This window comes from Gekko japonicus, unplaced genomic scaffold, assembly GCF_001447785.1.
Source record: "Gekko japonicus isolate JY-2015 unplaced genomic scaffold, Gekko_japonicus_V1.1 scaffold814, whole genome shotgun sequence".
Taxonomy (NCBI): Eukaryota; Metazoa; Chordata; class Lepidosauria; order Squamata; family Gekkonidae; genus Gekko; species Gekko japonicus.
Genome location: NW_015169799.1, coordinates 210,019 through 230,761, shown reverse-complemented (window position 1 = coordinate 230,761; position 20,743 = coordinate 210,019). Strand labels below are relative to the sequence as shown.

General features: G+C 42.2%; 1 protein-coding gene across 2 annotated transcripts in view; it reads right to left on the bottom strand.

Moving 5' to 3' along the window:
• The window catches only part of PRDM5 (PR domain containing 5), a 126,932-nt gene that overhangs the window by 32,529 nt on the left and 73,660 nt on the right, over positions 1-20,743 (bottom strand). For both annotated transcript variants that reach the window (XM_015417098.1, XM_015417099.1), the window contains one exon: positions 1,436-1,521. In XM_015417098.1, coding sequence (XP_015272584.1) covers positions 1,436-1,521 — 86 coding nt within the window. The remainder of the gene's footprint in view (positions 1-1,435; positions 1,522-20,743) is intronic.

Below are 20,743 nucleotides of genomic sequence, written 5' to 3'. Positions count from 1 at the left end.
GAAATGTCTTGATTTTCCCAAGACTTTGAGAGAGATCTGTTTGATGGTGGTGAGGGCAATAACTGAATCTATGTAGCTTTGATAAAAAATAAACTTGTTGAACATTTCATGACAATGTCATGGTTCTTGAAAGGTCATTTTTATTCAACCATACACGATGAAAAACTGCAGGACAGCCACTCACAGTACAGTCTTAAGCAGAGTTACACCCTTCTAATTTCAGTTAAGGCAGTTGGCTGATTCTGCTTAGAACTGTACTGCTATTCGGTCAGATACTTCAAGAGCAAACTCCACTCCCTTTAGTGTTCTTGTTTGTTTAATTTGAAGTCAGTACATGCTCCAGAACCAGGTTCCATTATTTTGAAACGTGGTGAGAAGTTACACAAAATGCTAGTCAGGCATAAACAAGCTTGACTGCTAGACTTCAGAACTCCAGAACATAAACAACATGACAGGACTAAACTTGAAGAGTTCAAACAGACATCTGTCTTTGTTTTGTGTATTTTTAATCACACTTAGCATGACTGTGAGGATTTCCAATCATTTATTTGTCACAATAGATGAGGTATGTGATATTGCTTTTTATCTGACAATCGGTCACAATGTCTCAAACACATTTAAGCCATCACAGAACACATGGCTTGAGTGTCTGAGGAAGCCCTCAGTTTTCGGTTTCTGAAGTGAAGACATTTGGATTGAAACATAAGCACTATTATGCTATGAAAGAACAGATGCCATTTTACCATTATTTTAGTGTCACATGGTGCTTTTAAAACTGAAAGCCTGACTCTCTGGCCAGCTTAGCAGAACAAATGTTCTCATGCCATCCTTGGCACAGTTACACCCTCCTTAGTCAGATGACGTCACAATGAATTTAGAAAGGTGTCACTCTGCTTAGGAAGGCACTGGAAAAATAATCCAGATTTTCTGGCCATTTTTTCCTTCCAAAAGAAGTGCAAGGGATTCTCAGACAGCAGATAGGAGGTTAATATCAACTGCTGTGGTCAGCCGCTGGATTGCTCTTGACCCTTGTGTTGTGCCTTGAAGGAGGAAAAATGGCTGGAGAAGCTAGCACAATGCCTTCTTTTGTCTCTCCTCAGCCTTCCCTGAATTGTGAATAGTGGATTAGATCTGTGAGAGAGGCAGGACCTCTCCAGATATATACCAAGCTGCTACTTATTGACAGCAGGACTGTAAGTATTGGCACAGTGTCCATTCTGATGTATTAAGGCAGTGTGAAGGTCAAATGAAATTATCTTATTGAAAACATGTCCTGCTCAGGTTCCTTTTTAGCTTATCTTACTGTTTTACTATTTTACCATTGCACAGCGAGGCATAATTACCTTCCTTTCCTCACAAGCAACACAGACGTGAAAATTTCACATTGCCAAACAAACAGCTCCAGTGTAAGATCAGGTAAAAGATCCATACTTACCCTCGTGTGGGTACGGATGTGCATTTTTAATCCATCATTCTTGCTGAAAGCTTTATCGCAGTAAGGGCACTGGTAAGGACGCTCACCTAAGAGATAAGCATGAGACTTAAATATGTGGCATAATCAGAACACAGTTCTGGCTAAGAATATCAAGAAAGCACACAACGTGTATGTGCCAAAGGAAGACATAGTTGGGTGGGCAGATATGATGATATCATTGCCTTCCACTTCCCTCCCTCAGAGGTTAGATTTTCCCTCCGTTTCTCTGTCCCTTCACTGACTGAGCAGCCCTGGTAACCTGTTTTCTTCTCCCCGAAGAAACTTTGGCTGTCCCATCACTAAGATATATTTTGGCTGATTTTGCACTAGAGCTGCCTCGATGTTGCATCGCTGTTTGCCCCGATACTATTGGTCAATTTCACATCCGAAGCCACGGGACTGCATTTGACCCGCGGCTTCGCCCAATTTCCTCCGCAGTTTCGTGATCCTCAAAAAACAAGATCAAGAAGCTGCGGGGGAAATCGGGAGAAGCCGCAAGTCAAAATGCAGCCCCGCGGCTTCGGGTGTGAAATTGACCAATAGTATCGGGGCAAACGGCGGCGCAACATCGAGGCAGCTCTAGTGCGAAATCAGCCTTTGACTATTTGCTCAGCCCAGGAGCCTGAGGGAAAGTATAGGATCATTCTTTAACTTAAATCTATATTTAGTTTCTTCTAAGCTACTTCAAGGTTGCTATTAAGACAAAACAGATGAGGGGATAGCCATGTATCCCCCTTGAGCGCCTGCCTTGTATGTTTTACATAGTGGTGCAGTCATGGTGGTGGAAAGTACCGTCAAGTCACAGCTGACTTATGGTGACCCCTCATGGGGCTTTCAAGGCAAGAGATTTTCAGAGGTGCTTTCCCATTGCCTGCCTCTGCATCACAATCCTGGTATTCCTTGGAGGTCTCCTAGCCGAATACTAGCCAGGGCCGACTCTGCTCGGCTTCTGAGATCTGATGAGGTCAGGGCTGGTGCAGTCAGAAGTATATTAAATAATCAATGAAGAAATAATTATCCATGGGAGGCAAGTTATGAACTGCATATCTGTATGGAGATAGCAGCACTGGGCATTTAGTTTGCTCTGATGTAAGTGGAACACAGTCCAGATATTTTTAATGCTCTTGAGGATAAAGCCACTTGCCTTGCAGAAACAAACAGAGCTGGCAGAAGCCTGTGGCGTATCTTTTAAAAGGCTGTTGTTTTTCCTCTTCCCCTTCCTCTTGCTCTGCCTTACTTCATTAAGTCTGAATATAAGGATTTGGGCCAAGATTTTTAACAAGGCCTGCAAGCTGTCCCGTGTGCTCTGATTGACCAATTTCACATCTGTTTGAAATGTGACACTATCTCTCATGACCTCTAGTGTCACTAATCCACGCTGTCATCCTTTGGATACTGCAGGAGCTGTTGGGACTCAAACGTTTAATTAATCCAGTTGACATTTTTATGTTTTGAGGCTTTTGCATTTCAAGGGAAAAGTTTGGAAGCAGATGAGTGGTGACAGGCCAGTGCTGCTACCTTCATTCTTTGTTTGTAGAGGGGAGGTTTTTTAACTTTAAAGGGTTGGCTTAGGGCTAATCTGAACACTGTTAATAATGTCCTTCATATATTAATCTTGGTGTTTATAGCTTTTGAAAAATGTGTGTTTAAGCAGCTTTCAACAGATGCCAGTGGAAGTGGCACTGTCATCTGATAGCAACTTGTTATGCCTGATGTGGCCTGCCTCAGATCATCCATCATAGACCTGCACCTAATTATTTGGTTACTCTGTTCACGATTCCTTTTTTCTGATAGGGAGTTTAAGCTTTTATTTCCTCATAACTTATTTCTCAGTTTTTGACAATAATCTTCAGCATTCTTAGTAGACTAACAAAAGGTTTATCACTATGACTGAAGTAAGTTGCCACCAATTCGTTTAAAAAACAACAATAAAAAAACAGTCACATAGAAATAAATGCTGTTGGGGGAGGGGAGCCCATGTCTTACTGTCTGGTGCCTGTTTGAGTCTACCTGACAATGAAACCAAACGCAAACTGTAAGTATCTCATTTAAACAATGCTCCTTCCTGCATAAGTGCAAAAACTGGCAAACTGAGCAATCTCTCCACTGTAATGACCTGACTCAACCGTGACCTGAGGAGAAACTGGTTTCCCCTACTATGAAGGTACAAAAATGCCTGGAAGGCATAAAGAAATGAGCCCTATCGATCATGACCACTGCACAACTGCAAAGCTGCTTGTCTTGGTGCTTGAGATGGGCAGTGAACAGTGGGACTAGTGAAAAGATACAAGGGTTGACTTGTGCGGAAGGTACTGCTGACTTAAAGGTATGTTCACCCGGTGAACACGTTTGAGGTGAAGTTCTCAACATGCAGTCTTCCTACATTTTAATAGGGTGGCATTCCCAGCCTTCTATAAACTATACTGACCTGGATCCTATGAACCATTCACAGAACAGACCTTTACAAGTTTTCCTTTGTACTGGATCCCCTTGTGTCCTATCAAAAGCAACTCCCAGGAGACATGGGATCCCTGCATATGGAGTGGATGCTGTATGGGTAATGGTGGCTGAAGGGAAGCTAGCAGAAACTACCCCCACCACTTTCTATGAACTTGCACAAGGATTGGCTGATTTTCTCCTTCCAGCTGCTTTACCTCCCATATCATGTCCCCATCCCGGAGGGTCTCTTCTGTGAACTCTGTTCTATTCACAGTCCACAGGATCTAAGCAATTGCTTAATACCCTTGCATGTATACAGAAAACACCAAAAAGAAATCTTTGTTGTTCCTAAGCAGTGTATGTGGGCTGCATGACCAAAGGATTATGCTCTCAGATTTAAGGCTCTATTTAGCTGAAAATCTGTAAGTTTTAACTGCTATGGCAACCAAGTGCTATGCATGTTTGTTCAGCAAAAGAATGAATATCAAAATGGGATACTTTATTTAAACCAGGCCATCTTTTCTTAGTGATTTAAATAACATCTGACAGTGCAATCCTATGCAGAGTTGCTTAAGTCTAAGCCCACTGACTTCAATAGGTATAGCCTAGAGTCACACTGCATAGGATTGCATTGTTAAATTGACGCGCTTTTCTGTTTACTTGCAGTAGAGCAGGTTCTCAGCATACAGTGTCTGGCTTACAGGTAGACTGATATTACACATTTCAACACATTATTATTTTAAGGTGAAATTGTAATATTAGATGCCAGTCAAGAGACAAATAAGTACACTATTTTTCTAGTTTCTTTTGAAGAAAAATAGCATGCATATGGAAAAGTTTGCTGGTGCATATTTTATTTATACTTGAAAACTCATTAAAACGAAAGTTGAAGTAGCCTTGCATTTTGAAATTCATCTGTAATCAAAGTACAATTACAAACACTGATTCAGATCAATTAATCTATAGCTAATACTGAAGGATTCATAAATGGGAACATCTAATATTGGCAGAAATTCATCTGCTGCATTTCTATGTAAAAATAAGATGATTATCTTGAGATCAGAGATGAATTCCACAGTAGCAGCTGTATTAGTTTGCTAACTGCACAATGACACCTTTGAAACTAACAGACTGACTATGGCATACACTTTCTTGAAATAAAACCACCGAATAAAGTCTTGTACAATCCACAAAACTTTATGCCACAGTGAATTTGTTAATATTTAGGGAACCAGAAGACCCTCCGAGATAGATCAAGATGGGTAGCTGTATTAGTCTGTCTGTAGCTGTAGAAAAGAGTAAGAGTCTATAGTAGCACCTTAAAGACTAACAAAATTTGTGGTAGGGTATGCATGTTCGTGAGTCATTGCTAAAGTGAGCAGTGACTCATCAAAGCTCATACTGTACCACAAATTTTGTTAGTCTTTAAGGTGCTATTGAAGGTCAAAGAAGACGGGGACGGCAAAGGATGAGATGGTTAGACAGTGTCATAGATGCAACGAACATGAAGTTGAGCAAACTTCAGAGGACGGCGGAAGACCGGAAGGCCTGGCCTGATCTGGTCCATGGGGTCACGAAGAGTCGGACTTGACTGTGCGACTGAACAACAACAACAACAAGGTGCTATTAGACTCTTTCTCTTTTCTACTGATAAAAAACCCTTGGTTTCATTTTAAATAACACTGCTTTCAGATATGTTCAAAGTCTCCACATTTTTTAAAATTTAGTTATAGATTTGTTTTAAGGAAATTCATGAATTTCCTGAATTGTATCACAACACCACAGAATAAGTTGTGGTGGTAAATGCTTCAAACCATTTATATTGGAAATTGTCAGAATGATTGAAATTTTTCTGAAGAAGTATGCTTTGCACATAAAAGCTTACAGTTTGAATAAAACTTTGTTGGTCTTAAAGGTTCCACTGGAGTCAAACTTTGTTCTGCTGCTTCAGACCAACATGGCTACCCACCAGAATGGCTGAAAGTAAGATATCGCAGGATTACTGAATCCCAGGAACATTTATGCATTCTGGATTCTAAAGATGATCCAACAGGACAAGAGCAAGTTTATGGAAAGCCACCTTCCCGTTCACACTGTAGTTGCTGCATTCCTCCCCACTGCTCTTGAACCACAGAAAGCACAGTGGAAAGCTGCAGCCAGAATATGGAATCAGCAGAACCTCACCACCATCACCCCTTCCGTGAGTGCCATCTGTCAATTCTCCTCTCTGGCTGAAGTCCAGCACACTACGTATCAAGCTATCCTTGAGGGTCCTCTAACTGTCAGGAGTGGATTTTCAAGGGTACCGGGGGGGGGGGAGAATGTTAAAGTAGCAGCAACTGCCAAAACACTCCATTTGCAATTCTGCAGGACCCAACCTAATGACTGATGTGGTGTATCCCCCAACAGAGGATCAAGGAACTCCATTATCACTCAATTCTACAACAGTGAATTGTGTTCACTGTGGTGTTACAAATGTTTTACATGGTGCTCAGTGATTAACAGTACAGTCCTAATCAGATTTACACCCTTCTGTCTATTGAAGTCAGTGGGCTCAGAGGGTTGAAACTCTGTTTAGGATTATACCGCAGGTTTGCTCAGGCATCATTTTAGTATTTTGTTGTCAACATACATTATTGATGATAAAAGAGAAGTCCAACATAAAAATTTTAATCCTTAGCTCAGATATTTCCTGATCAGAGTGCTCATTAAATAAGACTAAGGTAACATAAGCTTTCATATCCAGACCTGTAATAAACCAATACTGCCAAACCACAGCTACAACATATCTGGCTGAATCAAGATAATTTTCCTAGGCAGAAGGTCATTGAGGGTGAGAGAGAGAAGGCCATCTGAATCGCACATTCAACATTCTCTAGTCTGATCAATAGAACAGACCAGAAAGAAAGCTAGAAGAAAGGTTTTCAAATCAGAGATAGTGTGAGGTGCAATAGCAAGTCTGAATGGGCAAAAGGTTAGGGTAAAGGAGAACAGCATTTTATGCTTGGAAGGTACTTAAAATTTCAGAAGGTACAGTACAGAAGTATTTGTTTGCACATGTACAAAATGCCTCAAAAATCATTTGTACCAAATGGAACTCTTGTTTCAATTATTGTGAAGTGATATCTTTGGCATCATTACCCTGGATACACGTTTAACGTCTTCATATAAAGAAGACAAATTCATAAGGTTTTATTATTTGAAAGGAAAATCATAAGTAAAAATCAGCCAGAATCCTTATCTTTACAGAATGGGACATGCTTATGCCCTTTGTACCTGTGCTTTCAAACAATTTATAACCCAGTTACCTAAAAAATCTGGGAAACCCCACAGACATGGGTAATAAGAACAAAAAATACAGGAGTAATCTTTTTAATATTGTCCCGGCGACGGGCCCTCCCCAACCACCCCGCCATCAATCAGGACCTCGCCGCTGCCCACGACCCCAGCTCAGAGCCCTGAGACGCACACCTGAGGGCTTGGGGGGCTGCGAGAATGCTGCAGAGCCAACCCGCTGTCACCGAAGTGCCGTTGCCCTGTCACTTGTGCTCCGCTGCAGTTGAGCTTGGCGAACTGCATGAGGGAGCCCTGGCCAGAAGAGAGGGCGCACATACGGCCCAGGGCCCCACAGTCTGGACGCTGCTGCCTGCAGGAACCTGGCCCCACCCCAAGAGAGGAAACCAGAACCGGGACCACACCCGGGGCTGAGCGTCTACAGCTAAGAAGGGGGCGGAGTCACAGGAGGAGAGTGGAGGGAGGAGCACAAGGGAAACCGGGTGGCACGGGGAGAGAATAAAAGCAGGAACAGCCAAAAGGACTGAGGAGGATGACCTGGCATCGGGAGAGAGTCAAGGCCAGAGAGACAGAGGACTGCTTGGTCAGAAGGAGTGCAGGTGAGGGTGGTGACATAACCTCCTCCCCCACTCAGGTGTCTGAGGCCCTTGCTGTTCCAGGGGACTTACTCCAAGGTGGCAGAGTGCCTACCCAGCTCAGGTTCTTCCGACAGTGAGGAGGGGTCGACTGATTCGTGCGAGAAATATAAATGAAATCTGGTGACACTCAGTAAACATAGATAACCTGAAGTTTGTAACAACTGAGGTTTGGATAAGGGCTTATTTCTAAATGCAATGGGGGTTAAAAAAGGAAATTTAAAATATTTTTATGTTCCTGAAACGTAATAAATATATATCATCCACCTCAATTCCAGCTAAATATTGTGCTTGAACAAATTCTGGTTTTGAAAAACCCTGAGGCGGGGGAATGTGATCATTGCAGCTTTCACAAATTTGTTAAGGATCTGGAATTTAGACATCTTAAAAGAAACACTGAAATGCAGCATGACACTAAATGTTAAATTACAGCGAACAAATAAACAAGGTCTAATTTCATTCTAATGCAATCTTGGTTCCAATACAGTCAATGTGTGGCTGGTTGTTTACTACAAAAGAAACAAACCTACACACTTAGCGTATCCTTCATGAAATAAAGGCTCAAAAGTTTGATGGAGTTAAGTAAGCTTCTTGGCAACTGAAACATAAATCCATTTATTTGAAAATGTTAAATTTTCTTCCATGGCCCTGTCTTCCTTCCCTCAAGTGGAGCTCAAGTCTATCATCTAAGAGTCAATCAGGATATGACAAAGGACTGGATATAACCAGCTATTCAGTAGATTAAAAAAGGAAGGAAGTGGTCCCCTTTGACCTGCACAAAGCTACGCTGATGATCATGGGACCTGCACGGACATAAAACGTGGACTAAGGGTAGTGGGTGTGAATGAAAAAAGCTGGGTGGATTCAACCTAAGGAATCTACTTGTACTATTTATATGTAATTTACATGTATTTAAAAGTACACTCTTATTAGCCCTCCTTCCTAGTTGTGTTTGTCTATACATATATTTTTTATTTTATTGCTATTTACACATACATTTTAAATGTTATTTTAATGTTAAAATGTTTAACCTTTGACTGGTGTTGATCCTCTTGGGGCCTTTATTTGTGGAAAGGCTGCATATGACATTTTAAAACAAATGAACAAATAAATATCTGCGTTTTCACAAGTAAAGTTGGGGATGGAGTGTGGTTTCAATAAAAATCAGCAAACCCTCCCCCCCAGTATTTTTCAGGTTTGGGTATATTGAACCCAAAAAATATTGGTATTTCCTGATATTCCTGAATCCCAGTACTGGTATGGTATTCAGATTCCGGAAACATACATGAAACCTGACTCTTTTTTTTTGCTCCATTATACCCTATGGGGACCATAGTCAATGGTTCCCATAGGGTATAATGGAGAATCAATCCAGGGTTATTTGGGGCTCTGGGGGGCTGTTTTTTGAGGTAGAGGTACCAAAGTTGCAGCACAGTTGCTGGTGCCTCTCCTCAAAAAGTCCCCCAATTTTTAAAAAGATTGGACTAGGGAGTCCAGTTCTATGGGCCCCCAAAGAAGGTGCCCCCATCCTCCAATGCCTTCTGAGTTCACTTGCCAAGTTGCATGGCGGCAGCACAGCTTGGAGAGGACATTACCATCGAAATGAATTTAATCTGCCGCCTGCACTTTATATTTATAATGTTTTATGGTAATTTGTATATGATGTATTTTAATGTAATGTAACTTGTATTTTATTGGAAGCCGCCCTGAGCCCGCTTGCGGGGAGGGCGGGGTATAAATTTGAAGAAATAAATAAATAAATAAATAAATAAAGATACCCTCTTTAAATGCCTACTCCAAGCCAAATAATATCAGCTTTTATTTGGGCTCGGCTATATCGGTAGCCAAAAAGAATATCTGATTTGTTTTCATCTTGAAAAAATATTGGTAAGGTATTTTTTCGGAGAGGGGGGGAGTGTTCAGATAAACCGAATGCACACCCCTAATGGTTCATGCATACACTCTCTCCCCATGATTGGGGATGGATGCTGCTTTCTGAAGATTTGTGATCATGGGGAGGCAGCATTCGCATGGACCCCACTACTCGGTAGAGCAGGCCCTAGCTATGGTGGGGCTTTTGGGAGCTCCACACCCCTTTTTAAAGGCAGAGCACCACAAGAATTTCTCCTGTATATGCTTTTTTCAATCATTTTTAAACATTTTAAAAGGCGTGCGCTCCTTTAAGCAGAGTGGGGTGCTGCAGTTGACTAATTCCTGCACTGAATAAGGGGGTTGGAGTATGTGACCTCTAGGAACCCTTCTAACTCTGTGTAAAGAAACTGGTCTCCTTTAAGAGAGCTGTTCTGCCTGTTAGCTTTTTTGACTATAGAAGTCATCACCTGCTGGCTTCTTATCGGAAATGTTGCTCAGGCTGGCAGAAGTGATTAATTTGCAGCAGCTGAGAACTGTCATCTGAAGCGGTTGATAGCTTGCAATTCAGAGATCTATCCTAGTAACAGTTTCCATTGGCTAAATGGTTAAGAACACTTATATAGAATAGACCACTTGAAAAGGCTCAGAGAGAGAAGAGAGTAGAAGTAGTAAGCAGATAGTCAGTTAGGTTTTTTGTTTTGGTTTGCATTCCTTGCTGAACTGTATACATTATTTCCCCTATCTATGTGTTGTTTGTCCTTTGTTTTGTAAATAAAGTTGTATGTGTTTTTATACAAATTGGTGTTTCTGGCCAAACCCAGGTAAGTATTTCCAGGGCCACATCTACCATCTTCCAGAAAAGTTATCCCACCCACCCTTCTCAGCCTGCTATTGTCACACTCTATGCTTTGATTCTAAAAGCCTGGATTCCACAGTGGCTGAGTTATAACCCTCAGAATTCTGGATTTTCTTTCTGCACTGAGAATGTCAGCCCCACCAGAAAAAAATTTTTGCCCACAATCCACAAAATCCTGGCTATGGGCCTGAGGGAGGCACCATAACTCATTAGCCAGCAATTGTGCAGAGGCAGGGGCGGGACCAGTTCACTCACACCCGCCCTCCTTCTCTGCACATTTGGCCAATATGCAGAAGGGTCAAGTATATAGAACACATTTAGAAACAAACCCCACTGCCTGTTTGGGCTATAGATATATAAATAAAAACACATGAGCTCTACCTAGTCACATCCTGTTTGGACCTAAAAAGAGTTACATACACAGTTAGGTTCATAGGCTTAGGTGCTCTTATGTATATTCTCTTGCATTTGTAATTGGATGGAATCAATGCTCCCCATCCCCCTTCATGAAAAGAAACATTAAAATCTCTGACCTTGGTGAACCCAGCACTGGTTCTCTTTCCAGCTCCTCACATTAATCTATCTATTAGGTGTTGTAACTCATTTGATCTAAAGAAGTCACTAGCTATCAAGACAATCATCCTTTGAAAGAATCTCTCTCTCTCTCTCTCTCTCATCCACTGGTAGCAAAGCGACAGGAGGCTGACAGCTGCCTGAGACTTTGCAGGTACTTTTGAAGATTTAATTGTCATGGGGAGATAAACTAGACAATGATGTACGATCCAAAAGGGTTAGGAATGCAGAAGTCAGCTTCCAGGCTTATTATAATGAAAGTATTTTTACAAGCAACAGATTCTTTATTTTTGAAAAAAGAGTACTCTTGTATTCATTATGAAATGAGGTTTCAGGAACATCCAAGGGAATTTACTAAGGCAGCAGTGCAAGAGGTAAAAGAAAGCTAGAAATTCCAGTCAAAAGGACACTGACTGCAACCAAATCCCAAAAAGAACCAGTCAAACTATTTCACCAATTGATTTTGTTAGTTTGTGTATATTCTTATAAAGCCAGTAACCATTAATAGTAGGGTTTGGCACCAACTTGCAAGTCACTGGATAGAAGATATGAAATGAATTAATCTCTTCTGACCAAATTTAAGAGACTTATGGATATTATAAAATTTGACACTGCGGGTATGAATGCATGCATGAATACAAACCACTCCCCCCCACGTATAGGAAAACAGTGGGTCTGAAAAGAACATTCAGCCTAGCAGTCTGCCTGACACAATCTTGTTCTACACACAGTTTTTCTTCCCGCAAGGGGAATTTTAACACATGAAGCTGCCTTATACTGAGTTCACCTACTCCAGTTTTGCCTTGTCTGACATACAGCAACTTTCCAAATCTTAAAATGAGGGCATTCAGAGATCCTTTAATTCAGGATGGAGGAGACTGAACCCAGGACTACGACAGGTAACACTATGGACTATCCGTAAATGTGCCACCCTCTGCCAATTATACACAGTACCTGCAGCATGAACTGATAAAGTCCAAGAAAAACTTTTATCACTTAGGCCCAAATTAGATCAAACATGTATTTTACCTACAAAAACTTACTATCATGCTACACGTAATCCTCCTGATATACACAATTATCATATTGCCTGAAAGGGCAGTAGGCATATTTTCCCCATCACTATATGTGAACCAGAACCCCCGGAAAATTGTATACACAACTAGGTAAGGGGTTGCAGTGTAAGTAAGCCAGAATAAATAGAACTACTGCAATAATGCAAACAATGATTGTAATAATAATCTCCTAAAGGTAAAGGTTTCCTTGCTCGAAAGCCAGTTGAATCCGACTCTAGGGTTGCGGTGCTCATCTCCGTTTCAAAGCCGAAGAGCCAGCGCTGTCCGAAGACATTTCCGTGGTCATGTGGCCGGCATGAATAAACACCAAGGCGCACGGAATGCTGTTACCTTCCCACCGAAGTGGTACCTATTTATCTACTTGCAATTTCTTGCTTTCGAACTGCTAGGTTGGGCAGGAGCTGGAACTAGAGACGGGAGCTCACCCCGTCTTGCGGCACCCGGGTCTTGAACTGCTGAACTACTGACCGTCCACAGCCTGCAGTTCAGCGTCTTAACCACTTGAGCCACCGCAGCTCGAATAATCTCCTAAGTGAATACAAAAATACAAAATTACAGTAACATTTTTGTTTGCTTTAGAACAGATGATGAATAGATAACAGTCACCCTGTAGGGAAGGTGACCGGCCCAAGGCTCCCCCAGCGGGCTTCATGTGTTCATTCTCAAAGTAGCTAGCTCTTGACAACACTCAGGTAGCAACATTTTGAACCAGGAACAATTTCTGCACTTTTCAAAGACAGCCACATGTAAAACATTTTACAAAGTCCAATCTGGAAGATACTAGAGCATGTATAAGTGCTGAATAGTGAGAGCTCTCCAAAAAAGGTCACAAGCTGTCTATCACCCTAAATTGATAAAAACACCCTTGGCCACAGCCATTACCTGGACATCCAAATAAAAATAAAACTGGGTCAAAGAGAACAGTTAAACTGGAATGCTACCCCATCTCCCCCACAAAATACCATTTCCAGATTAATTAGCACTCACAGACAAAAGCACCTGTCTTTTTTGCTTCATTGTGCTTATCATCCAGCTTATCACTGACTCTAGACAATACTTTCATGGACTCATGTCCTCCTTTGGATCTGTTAAGACAGTGAGTGAAAGCTGGAAATTGCCCATATATTGCTGACATTGCACCCTAAATCTCTGGATGATGTGTTCCAGTACTTTCATATAGAATTTAACTAGCACTGGAGACAAGCTAGAACCTTGTAGAACCACATAGCCCAAAAGTCACAGGGAGGAGCAGCTGTCTTTTATCACCATCTTCTGGATCCAAACATTGGAACCACTGCAAACTGCCCTAGTGAGGCAGTTCTGAAGAATACCGTGGTTGTTGTCATCAAAAGCTATGGTGAGGTCCAGAAGAACTTACAGGAAACCCCCCCTATCTATCTATATATAAAAGAAAGTCCCCTCACCATAAAATCAATGCCCAGGTCAAACTGCTGGACCAAGAGACACCAAATTCGGGGAGAGCGCTCCCACTGTGGTGTAGGTGCTCGCTAAGAAGGTATTTTTAGAAATTCGACCCCTAAGTGGGTCAAAAGGGGGGAAATGTGCTTCCCCCACTGATTCCTATGCGGCTGCCAGGCAGATCTCTCCCTACAGCCCCCAATCTCTGATTAGTCAGCTGCAGAGCTCGAGTTCTGAGATTTAAAAAACCCCAACAGTTACAGGGGACTGCAGACAGCTAATGACAGATGAAGAAATCGGGAGTGGACAACAAGCACCTGTGAGGTTCAGTAATGCTGCTGGCCCAGCCTCTCCGATGGCTTCGAACACACTCCCCCCACCTCCTACATCTAACAGGTGGTTGTCTTTCGGGTGCAGCCCCACCTCCACAGTGGCTTCTAATACTCCTCCCCCTCCCACACTGGACAGGCAGCTACCTATCAGGTGTAGGAGAGGAGGTGGGATGGCTTCCAACACACTCCCCCCACCTCCTACACCTAACAGGCAGTTGTCTGTCGGGTGCAGCCCTACCTCCAAAGTGGCTTCTAATACTACTCCCCCTCCTACATTGGACAGGCAGCTGCCTGTCAGGTGTAGGAGAGGAGGCGGGATGGCTTCCAACACACTCCCCCAAATTCCTACACCTAACAGGCAGTTGTCTGTCGGGTGCAGCCCCATCTCCACAGTGGCTTCTAATACTCCTCCCCCTCCCCTCCTACACTGGACAGGCAGCTGCCTGTCAGGTGTAGGAGACGAGCTGGGATGCTTACAGCCGTCTGGGAGGTTCGCTCAGCAGAATATGAGCAAAACAATCCAAGAACACAAGTAGAGAGGCCATCACTTTCGTGGAAGGTAGCAGGAATAGACTTAACAGACTACTTCTTCTTGAATGGACAGTTCTATGTGGCCTGTTCCAGAGTGAGCTCATCAAGCAACCTGGTGATCCCAGCACCTGAGGGCAGAATGTGGTCTGGAGAGGTCCTTCAGTAGAGAGAGAAAAATTACTTATGTCTCACTTCATTTCTTACACTACAATCTTCTCTGTTAAAATTCCTACAACAAATGTCCCATTTCAAACTTCACATCATCATTATTATAACTGGATTTACGGAACTTAAATACCATAGCGAAGCACGGGTAGCAGGCTAGTATATATATAAAAGAAAGTCCCCTCACTGTAAAATCAACGCCCAGGCCAAACCGCTGGATCAAATTCGGGGACAGTGCTCCTACCGTGACATAGATGCTCATTAAGAAGGGATTTTTAGAAATTCGACCCCCTAAGGGCATCAAAAAGGGGTAAAATGTGCTCCCCCAATTGATTCCTATGTGGCTCCCAGGCTGCTGCCTCCTTGCACCCCCTCCCACACTCTGATTGCTCAGCTGCAGAGCTCAGCGTTCTGAGGTGTAAAAAAAAAAAGTACAGGGGACTGCAGAGAGCTAATGACAGTTGAGGAAATCAGGAATGGCCAACCGCCTGTGAGGTGAAGCAAAGCTGCTGGCCCAGCCTCCCTATGGCTTCCAACATGCTCCCCCCTGTGACGACCTCCTATTAGGGAGGACTGTATTTCTCTTTAAATGCGCTCTTTATTTCTGTAAAACTGGGTATATTCGGCTGCCACCAGGAATTTAAGGATTTCCAAACCTTCTGTTTCTCTTATTGGTAGGGTAACACAGGCTTAAGGCTTTTCAGGGATCTATTGTGGTCCAGAGGAAGATTTGATATGAATTCTGGGATATATTTAAATAAAAAAGGATTTATTGAAAGGGGAACAAAATAATTAGTTGGTAATTATTTAACTGGTTGGGAATAAGGTTTCTGTAAATGAACTTGTCAACTGTAGCACTTTAACACACATATACTGATCCTTCTCGGATCCCACACAGATTCTATAGTCTCTCTCACTCTCTGACTCCACATAGTTTTGTCAGAGGTCTCACAGACCGAAAATCAACTGCACAACATCAACTGCTTTTTCACCAACTGTCATTATTCCAACTGTCATTCTTCAATCTCTCACTGACACACCCACACAGATCCACACAGAATAACTCCTCCCACACTCTGCCATCCACCAATCATACTCCACATATCCTTTTCCATCATTCTACTCTGCATTCTGCACTGCAACCAAACCTTTAAAGAGACGCACACACTCAAACACAAGGAATCATCACACCCCCTCCTACACCTGACAGGCAGTTGTCTGTCAGGTGCAGCAGTAGTTGCAGGGTGCTTAAAGCCATGAGGGGGCCTGCCCCAGCAGTAACAGTGATCCTGCCAGCCCCGCCTCCACAGTGGCTTCTAATACTCCTCCCCCTTCCCCCTCCTACACTGGACAGGCAGCTGCCTGTCAGGTATAGGAGAGGAGGTGGGATGCTTACAGCCGCTGAGGAGGTTTGCTCAGCAAGATTGCCTTACACCTGCTGCAGGCCCAGCCTCCCTGATACCTTTAACCCCCCCCAGCACCAGACAGGCTGGTGTCTGTCAGGTGTAGGAGCAGGGCCAGGGTACTTTAATCCATCAGGGACGCCACCCCAGCAGGATCACCTTAGCGATGCTGCTGGCCCAGCCTCTCTGATAGCTTCCAACACACTCCCCCCACCTCCTACACCTAACAGGCAGTTGTCTGTCAGGTGCAGCAGCGGTTGCAGGGTGCTTAAAGCCAGGAGGGAAGCCCACCCCAGCAGTCTACAAAAAGGTCCTTCAGTAGAGAGAGAAAAAGTACGTATGCCTCACTTCATTTTTTACACTACAATCTTCTCCATTAGAATTCCTACAACAAATGTTACATTTCAAACTTTATATCATCAGTATTATAACTGGATATACAGAAGTTAACTACCGAAGCAAAGCATGGGTATCAGACTAGTTATTTATGTACTGATGAAGGTCATTCACCGAAGCAACAAAGAGTATGTCTATGCCACTACAAACTCAATCACCTTTCCCAGATGTGAAATGTTCAAATCAGGGACACTGAAGGATGATTAGACCTATGTTCCATCAGTCCTGTGCTACTCTGGGACAAGGAAACTATCTATGAAGATACTTTGGATCTCCAGTACAGATTTCTGTTTGTTATATTACTTGCTGAAAACTCTTTGGCATTATTTGTACCATTCTTACATATTTCTCTAGTTTTTCTGTGTTGCTCTTCATGAAACATATTACTGCTACTTATGTAGAATTGCAGAAAATTTGAATAAATTAAAAAGTCATTCTAGAATGGAGAACTGCAATTAAATCTGTTTCTTTGGTTCTTGTGCTTTATTTTCATAGTGGTAACAGCTGGTGCTGCATGTAGGAAAACACTACACCCTTTCCTTTTAACTGGCAGCACTTGAGAGCTGAACAAGAACTACAATGTACCTATTCACAGGACACATTCCCATATGTTGTTCATGTGGATAAAAGATGTGATCGAAAGGCATGTTGTGCTGTAGACATGACAGGTAAGATATGTGTTAAAAATGCTTGAAATTGGCACTGAACAGCACTAAATATATAGCGCAGAGAAGCTTATGCTGCTTTTGGTAACAGCCCAAGAATTATCAGTACATCTGACAAACCTGTTTAAACAAAGATTCAGAGTGTTATCTTATGGTTGCCATCTTAAGGTAACACAACCTTGTCCGTACAAACAAGGAACATCTCAGTAATTCAGCCACACCCCTTGCAGACTATTTTGGGTAATTCATAGATCACTGTGTTTCTCTATGAAATTATGAGCTATAGCCAAACAAGATAATAATTCTGCTATTGCTTACAAAATCAATTATCTTGAGGTGAACAGCAAGGTGAGTAAAATGCTCATGGTTCTTTTCAGTTGACCTCATCACTTTGAACTAAATTCACTCTATGTGTCAACAGATCTCAGAATCCGGTGTGCCTGAGAATTATTTTAATATAAAACTTCGATTAGAAAAGGCCTCCATTATGAAAAAAAGATACTGGATTTGGCTTTGCTTGGTAAAGTGAATGATAGGCATTACTGTACTTCAGAAATGTATTATGTTGGGTCATCTTGTGTCAAAGGCCCTAGTACTGCCTGTGGTCCCTCCCTGCTGGACTGGACTTCTCTCGAATTCCTTTTAAATAATCCTAGTGTATCAGCCAGTAAAGTTCCAGTGGCCCTGAATGACCAGTTTTCCTGGGAGGAAGAGCTAATGTACAGAAGGGGCAGGGGAGTTCCCAGGTTATTGTTTGAAGGTCTCCCCATTAATGGACACTAAAAAGTCCATGGCTCTGTAGAGATGAACGCTGTCATCCACAAAAAGACACCAGTCAAAGTAACAATGGGACTGTCCCCAAGATAACCTGACAACTTATATATGGAGCTGAGCCTGTTCAATGTCAGTGGAACAACATAAGTATGGCATTGTGTGTGGTATAGCCAGGAGATCCTAGGATTGTCTGGCAGCCTGAAGCTCTAAGCTTTTTTTAGCGTTATGCAGCAAGCTAGGCATATTTTGGGGGGCTGGGAGAGCTGTGACTGATCCAAGGTCACCCAGCTTGGCTTCAAGTGGAGGAGGGCGGAATCAAACCCAGTTTTCCAGATTAGAATCTGTCACTCTTAACCACTATACCACACTGGCTCCCTAACACCATAAGTAGTATATATAAAGGGGACTTTGAGATCAAACTGTAATTATGAGAACCATTAATATATTGAAACTATTTTCAGTATGTTAATACACACATACTTTTGAAAGCCGAAGTATGATTGAAATTTGGCTGAACATCAATATTACGGATCAAACTTGCCCCATTGGAAGGGAGGGGGAAAGGATAATTTATTGAGGTCACCACTAGAAAGAAGCATCCTACTAGTGTAGGAGATAAAATTCCTCACCAGGTAGAGTTACAGACAACCTCATCTTTTCAATCCTTCTACCATCTCCCCCCTCCCAAATCAGTAGCTTGGCCTGAGCAAATTACCCAAGTATTCCAAACTGTGTAACTATTCTATTATCTGATAATAATTTCTGTATCTGAAACAATCAGTCTTCCAGTTTGTGTCACAAGCATTCATGGCACAAGACACCAGACTACTGTTTCAAAATAAAACACTGGCTTATTATTAGTTTTCTGTGGCCAAGTACAAAGCAAGAGAGACACAAGTACAAACCACAGATGATATATGTCAGCACTGAGTACTGGCTGCAACTGTAGGCAAATAATTAACCTCCAGGTCCAGAGCTTCAAAATCCCAAACTGTACTCAGTTGAATTGCTTTCACAATTTATGAACAACTAGGGGAATTTATGTTATGGTCAGAGGATTCTTTTGTTGAATTAACCCCAGCTCCCTCTGACCTAAGAAGCCATAAACCAACAGGATACAGCAAGGGAGAATGTGCTGTAGTGTTCTTTGACCCACAGCGAACAGTCTCTATCATTCCAATGTTGGAAGCTTAAGATGACAAACTACAGGAAATTCTGTCATATTCTTATATATTCATAGGAACTACTTCTGTGAAATCAAAAGGTCTAGTTAAAACTGAGTTCACAGCACATCACGGTACTCATGCAGACGAGCACAGTCTAGGGAACCAGAACAGTAGATGAGTGAGGTTTAGTTGATAAGTGTGGGAAGGTGGCAGAAATGAACATAATTTGTTTATTAAGTACTATAGACTGAACTGAGACTGAAAAAAGTGTGAACTTGCTTGTAGTGTTCCTGTTTTAAACAAGAAAGTTTCTTCCAGCTTAATCCCCGAGAATGACATAAAATTAGCAACATGATTACTGGTGAATGATCATGCATATGCTTTCAGTCATGTTTCGTGGCATTTCCCATCTGCCTCACATCTAGTTTTTATTCCTGAGAATGCTAATCATTCTCCTAAATCAATATTTCTGCCAATTTCCAGAGAGGGCTAAGCACCTGTGCATGCAACTGTGCAACCTCATGGTGACAGCCTTCAAACGCCAGTGCCAACTCGTCCTGTAATATCGTTGTACAGGCATACAATTTTACAAAAAGAAATCTGTCGCAGCTCACATGAAAAACAGGCTCAGCTCAGGCTGGAGAGTGGGCAAAGGCTACAGGGAGAAGGACTTGGTAGTGGGCAAGGCAAAGCTGCAGCTTCATTTCCCACATGTTATTAGCTGCAGTGCAAGTCAAGACTCAGGGCTAATCATAGGTCTCTGTCCACTCAGATGTCATTGCAGTTTAATCTGTGAAACTTAATTCTGAGTCAGTCTTGACATTTGTTTAGGACCAAATCAGATGTCATGAGAAACATGGAGTTGCTACAATGAAGAGGGCATATAAAGACATTCAGCAGCACCACCTCCATCTCTCATAGTCTGAAGATAGACATATGGCCATAGGGTCCAAGAAGCACTTTCATAATGAAGTTATCAGAGGAACAGAACAGTCCACTTAGTCCTTTGATTACCTGAGGCTAGGGGATGCAAAGAAAACTCGGTTCAGCCAAGTTCTTTCCTCATCTGGAGACAGAGGCTAAGGATGCAATAATATGCAGGAGGCAGAAGCAACAGCAGCTAATTAGGGAGTAAGTAGAGAGGGGGGAAAGCCAATAAGTTTTCAACATTGTTGAAAACAGAGACTTATTGGTCTTCCCCCTCTCTTCTTACTCTCTAATTAGTTTGGCCCTTCATATGATAGTACGGTACAGACCATAAATTCCTACTGTTCTAGATGAACATTCCACAATCAGTTATGGTACGGTAATTACAGTACTTTATATTGCTCCTTTCAAAGTACTTAAATATACAATAAAATTTAACATATACAATATACAATAACACTTAACATATACAATGTGGCTGGTCCCACATATCATCCTCAATCAGCTCCTTATAAAACTTTTATCCCATCATTATTTACTAGCATCCTTGTTACCCACAGCTTTCCATAAGTACTTTATTCTCCAACCAATAACTACCATTTTAGTCCTTCTTAAAAAGGGGATTCAATTTCAGCTATACAATCTAAACTTTCATTGGGACAATCAGTATTCATCCCTAGTTACAGTCAGAATTACAAACAGGACCAAACAAGTAAACAGCTTTAATCTTAACAGGTGGCCATGAG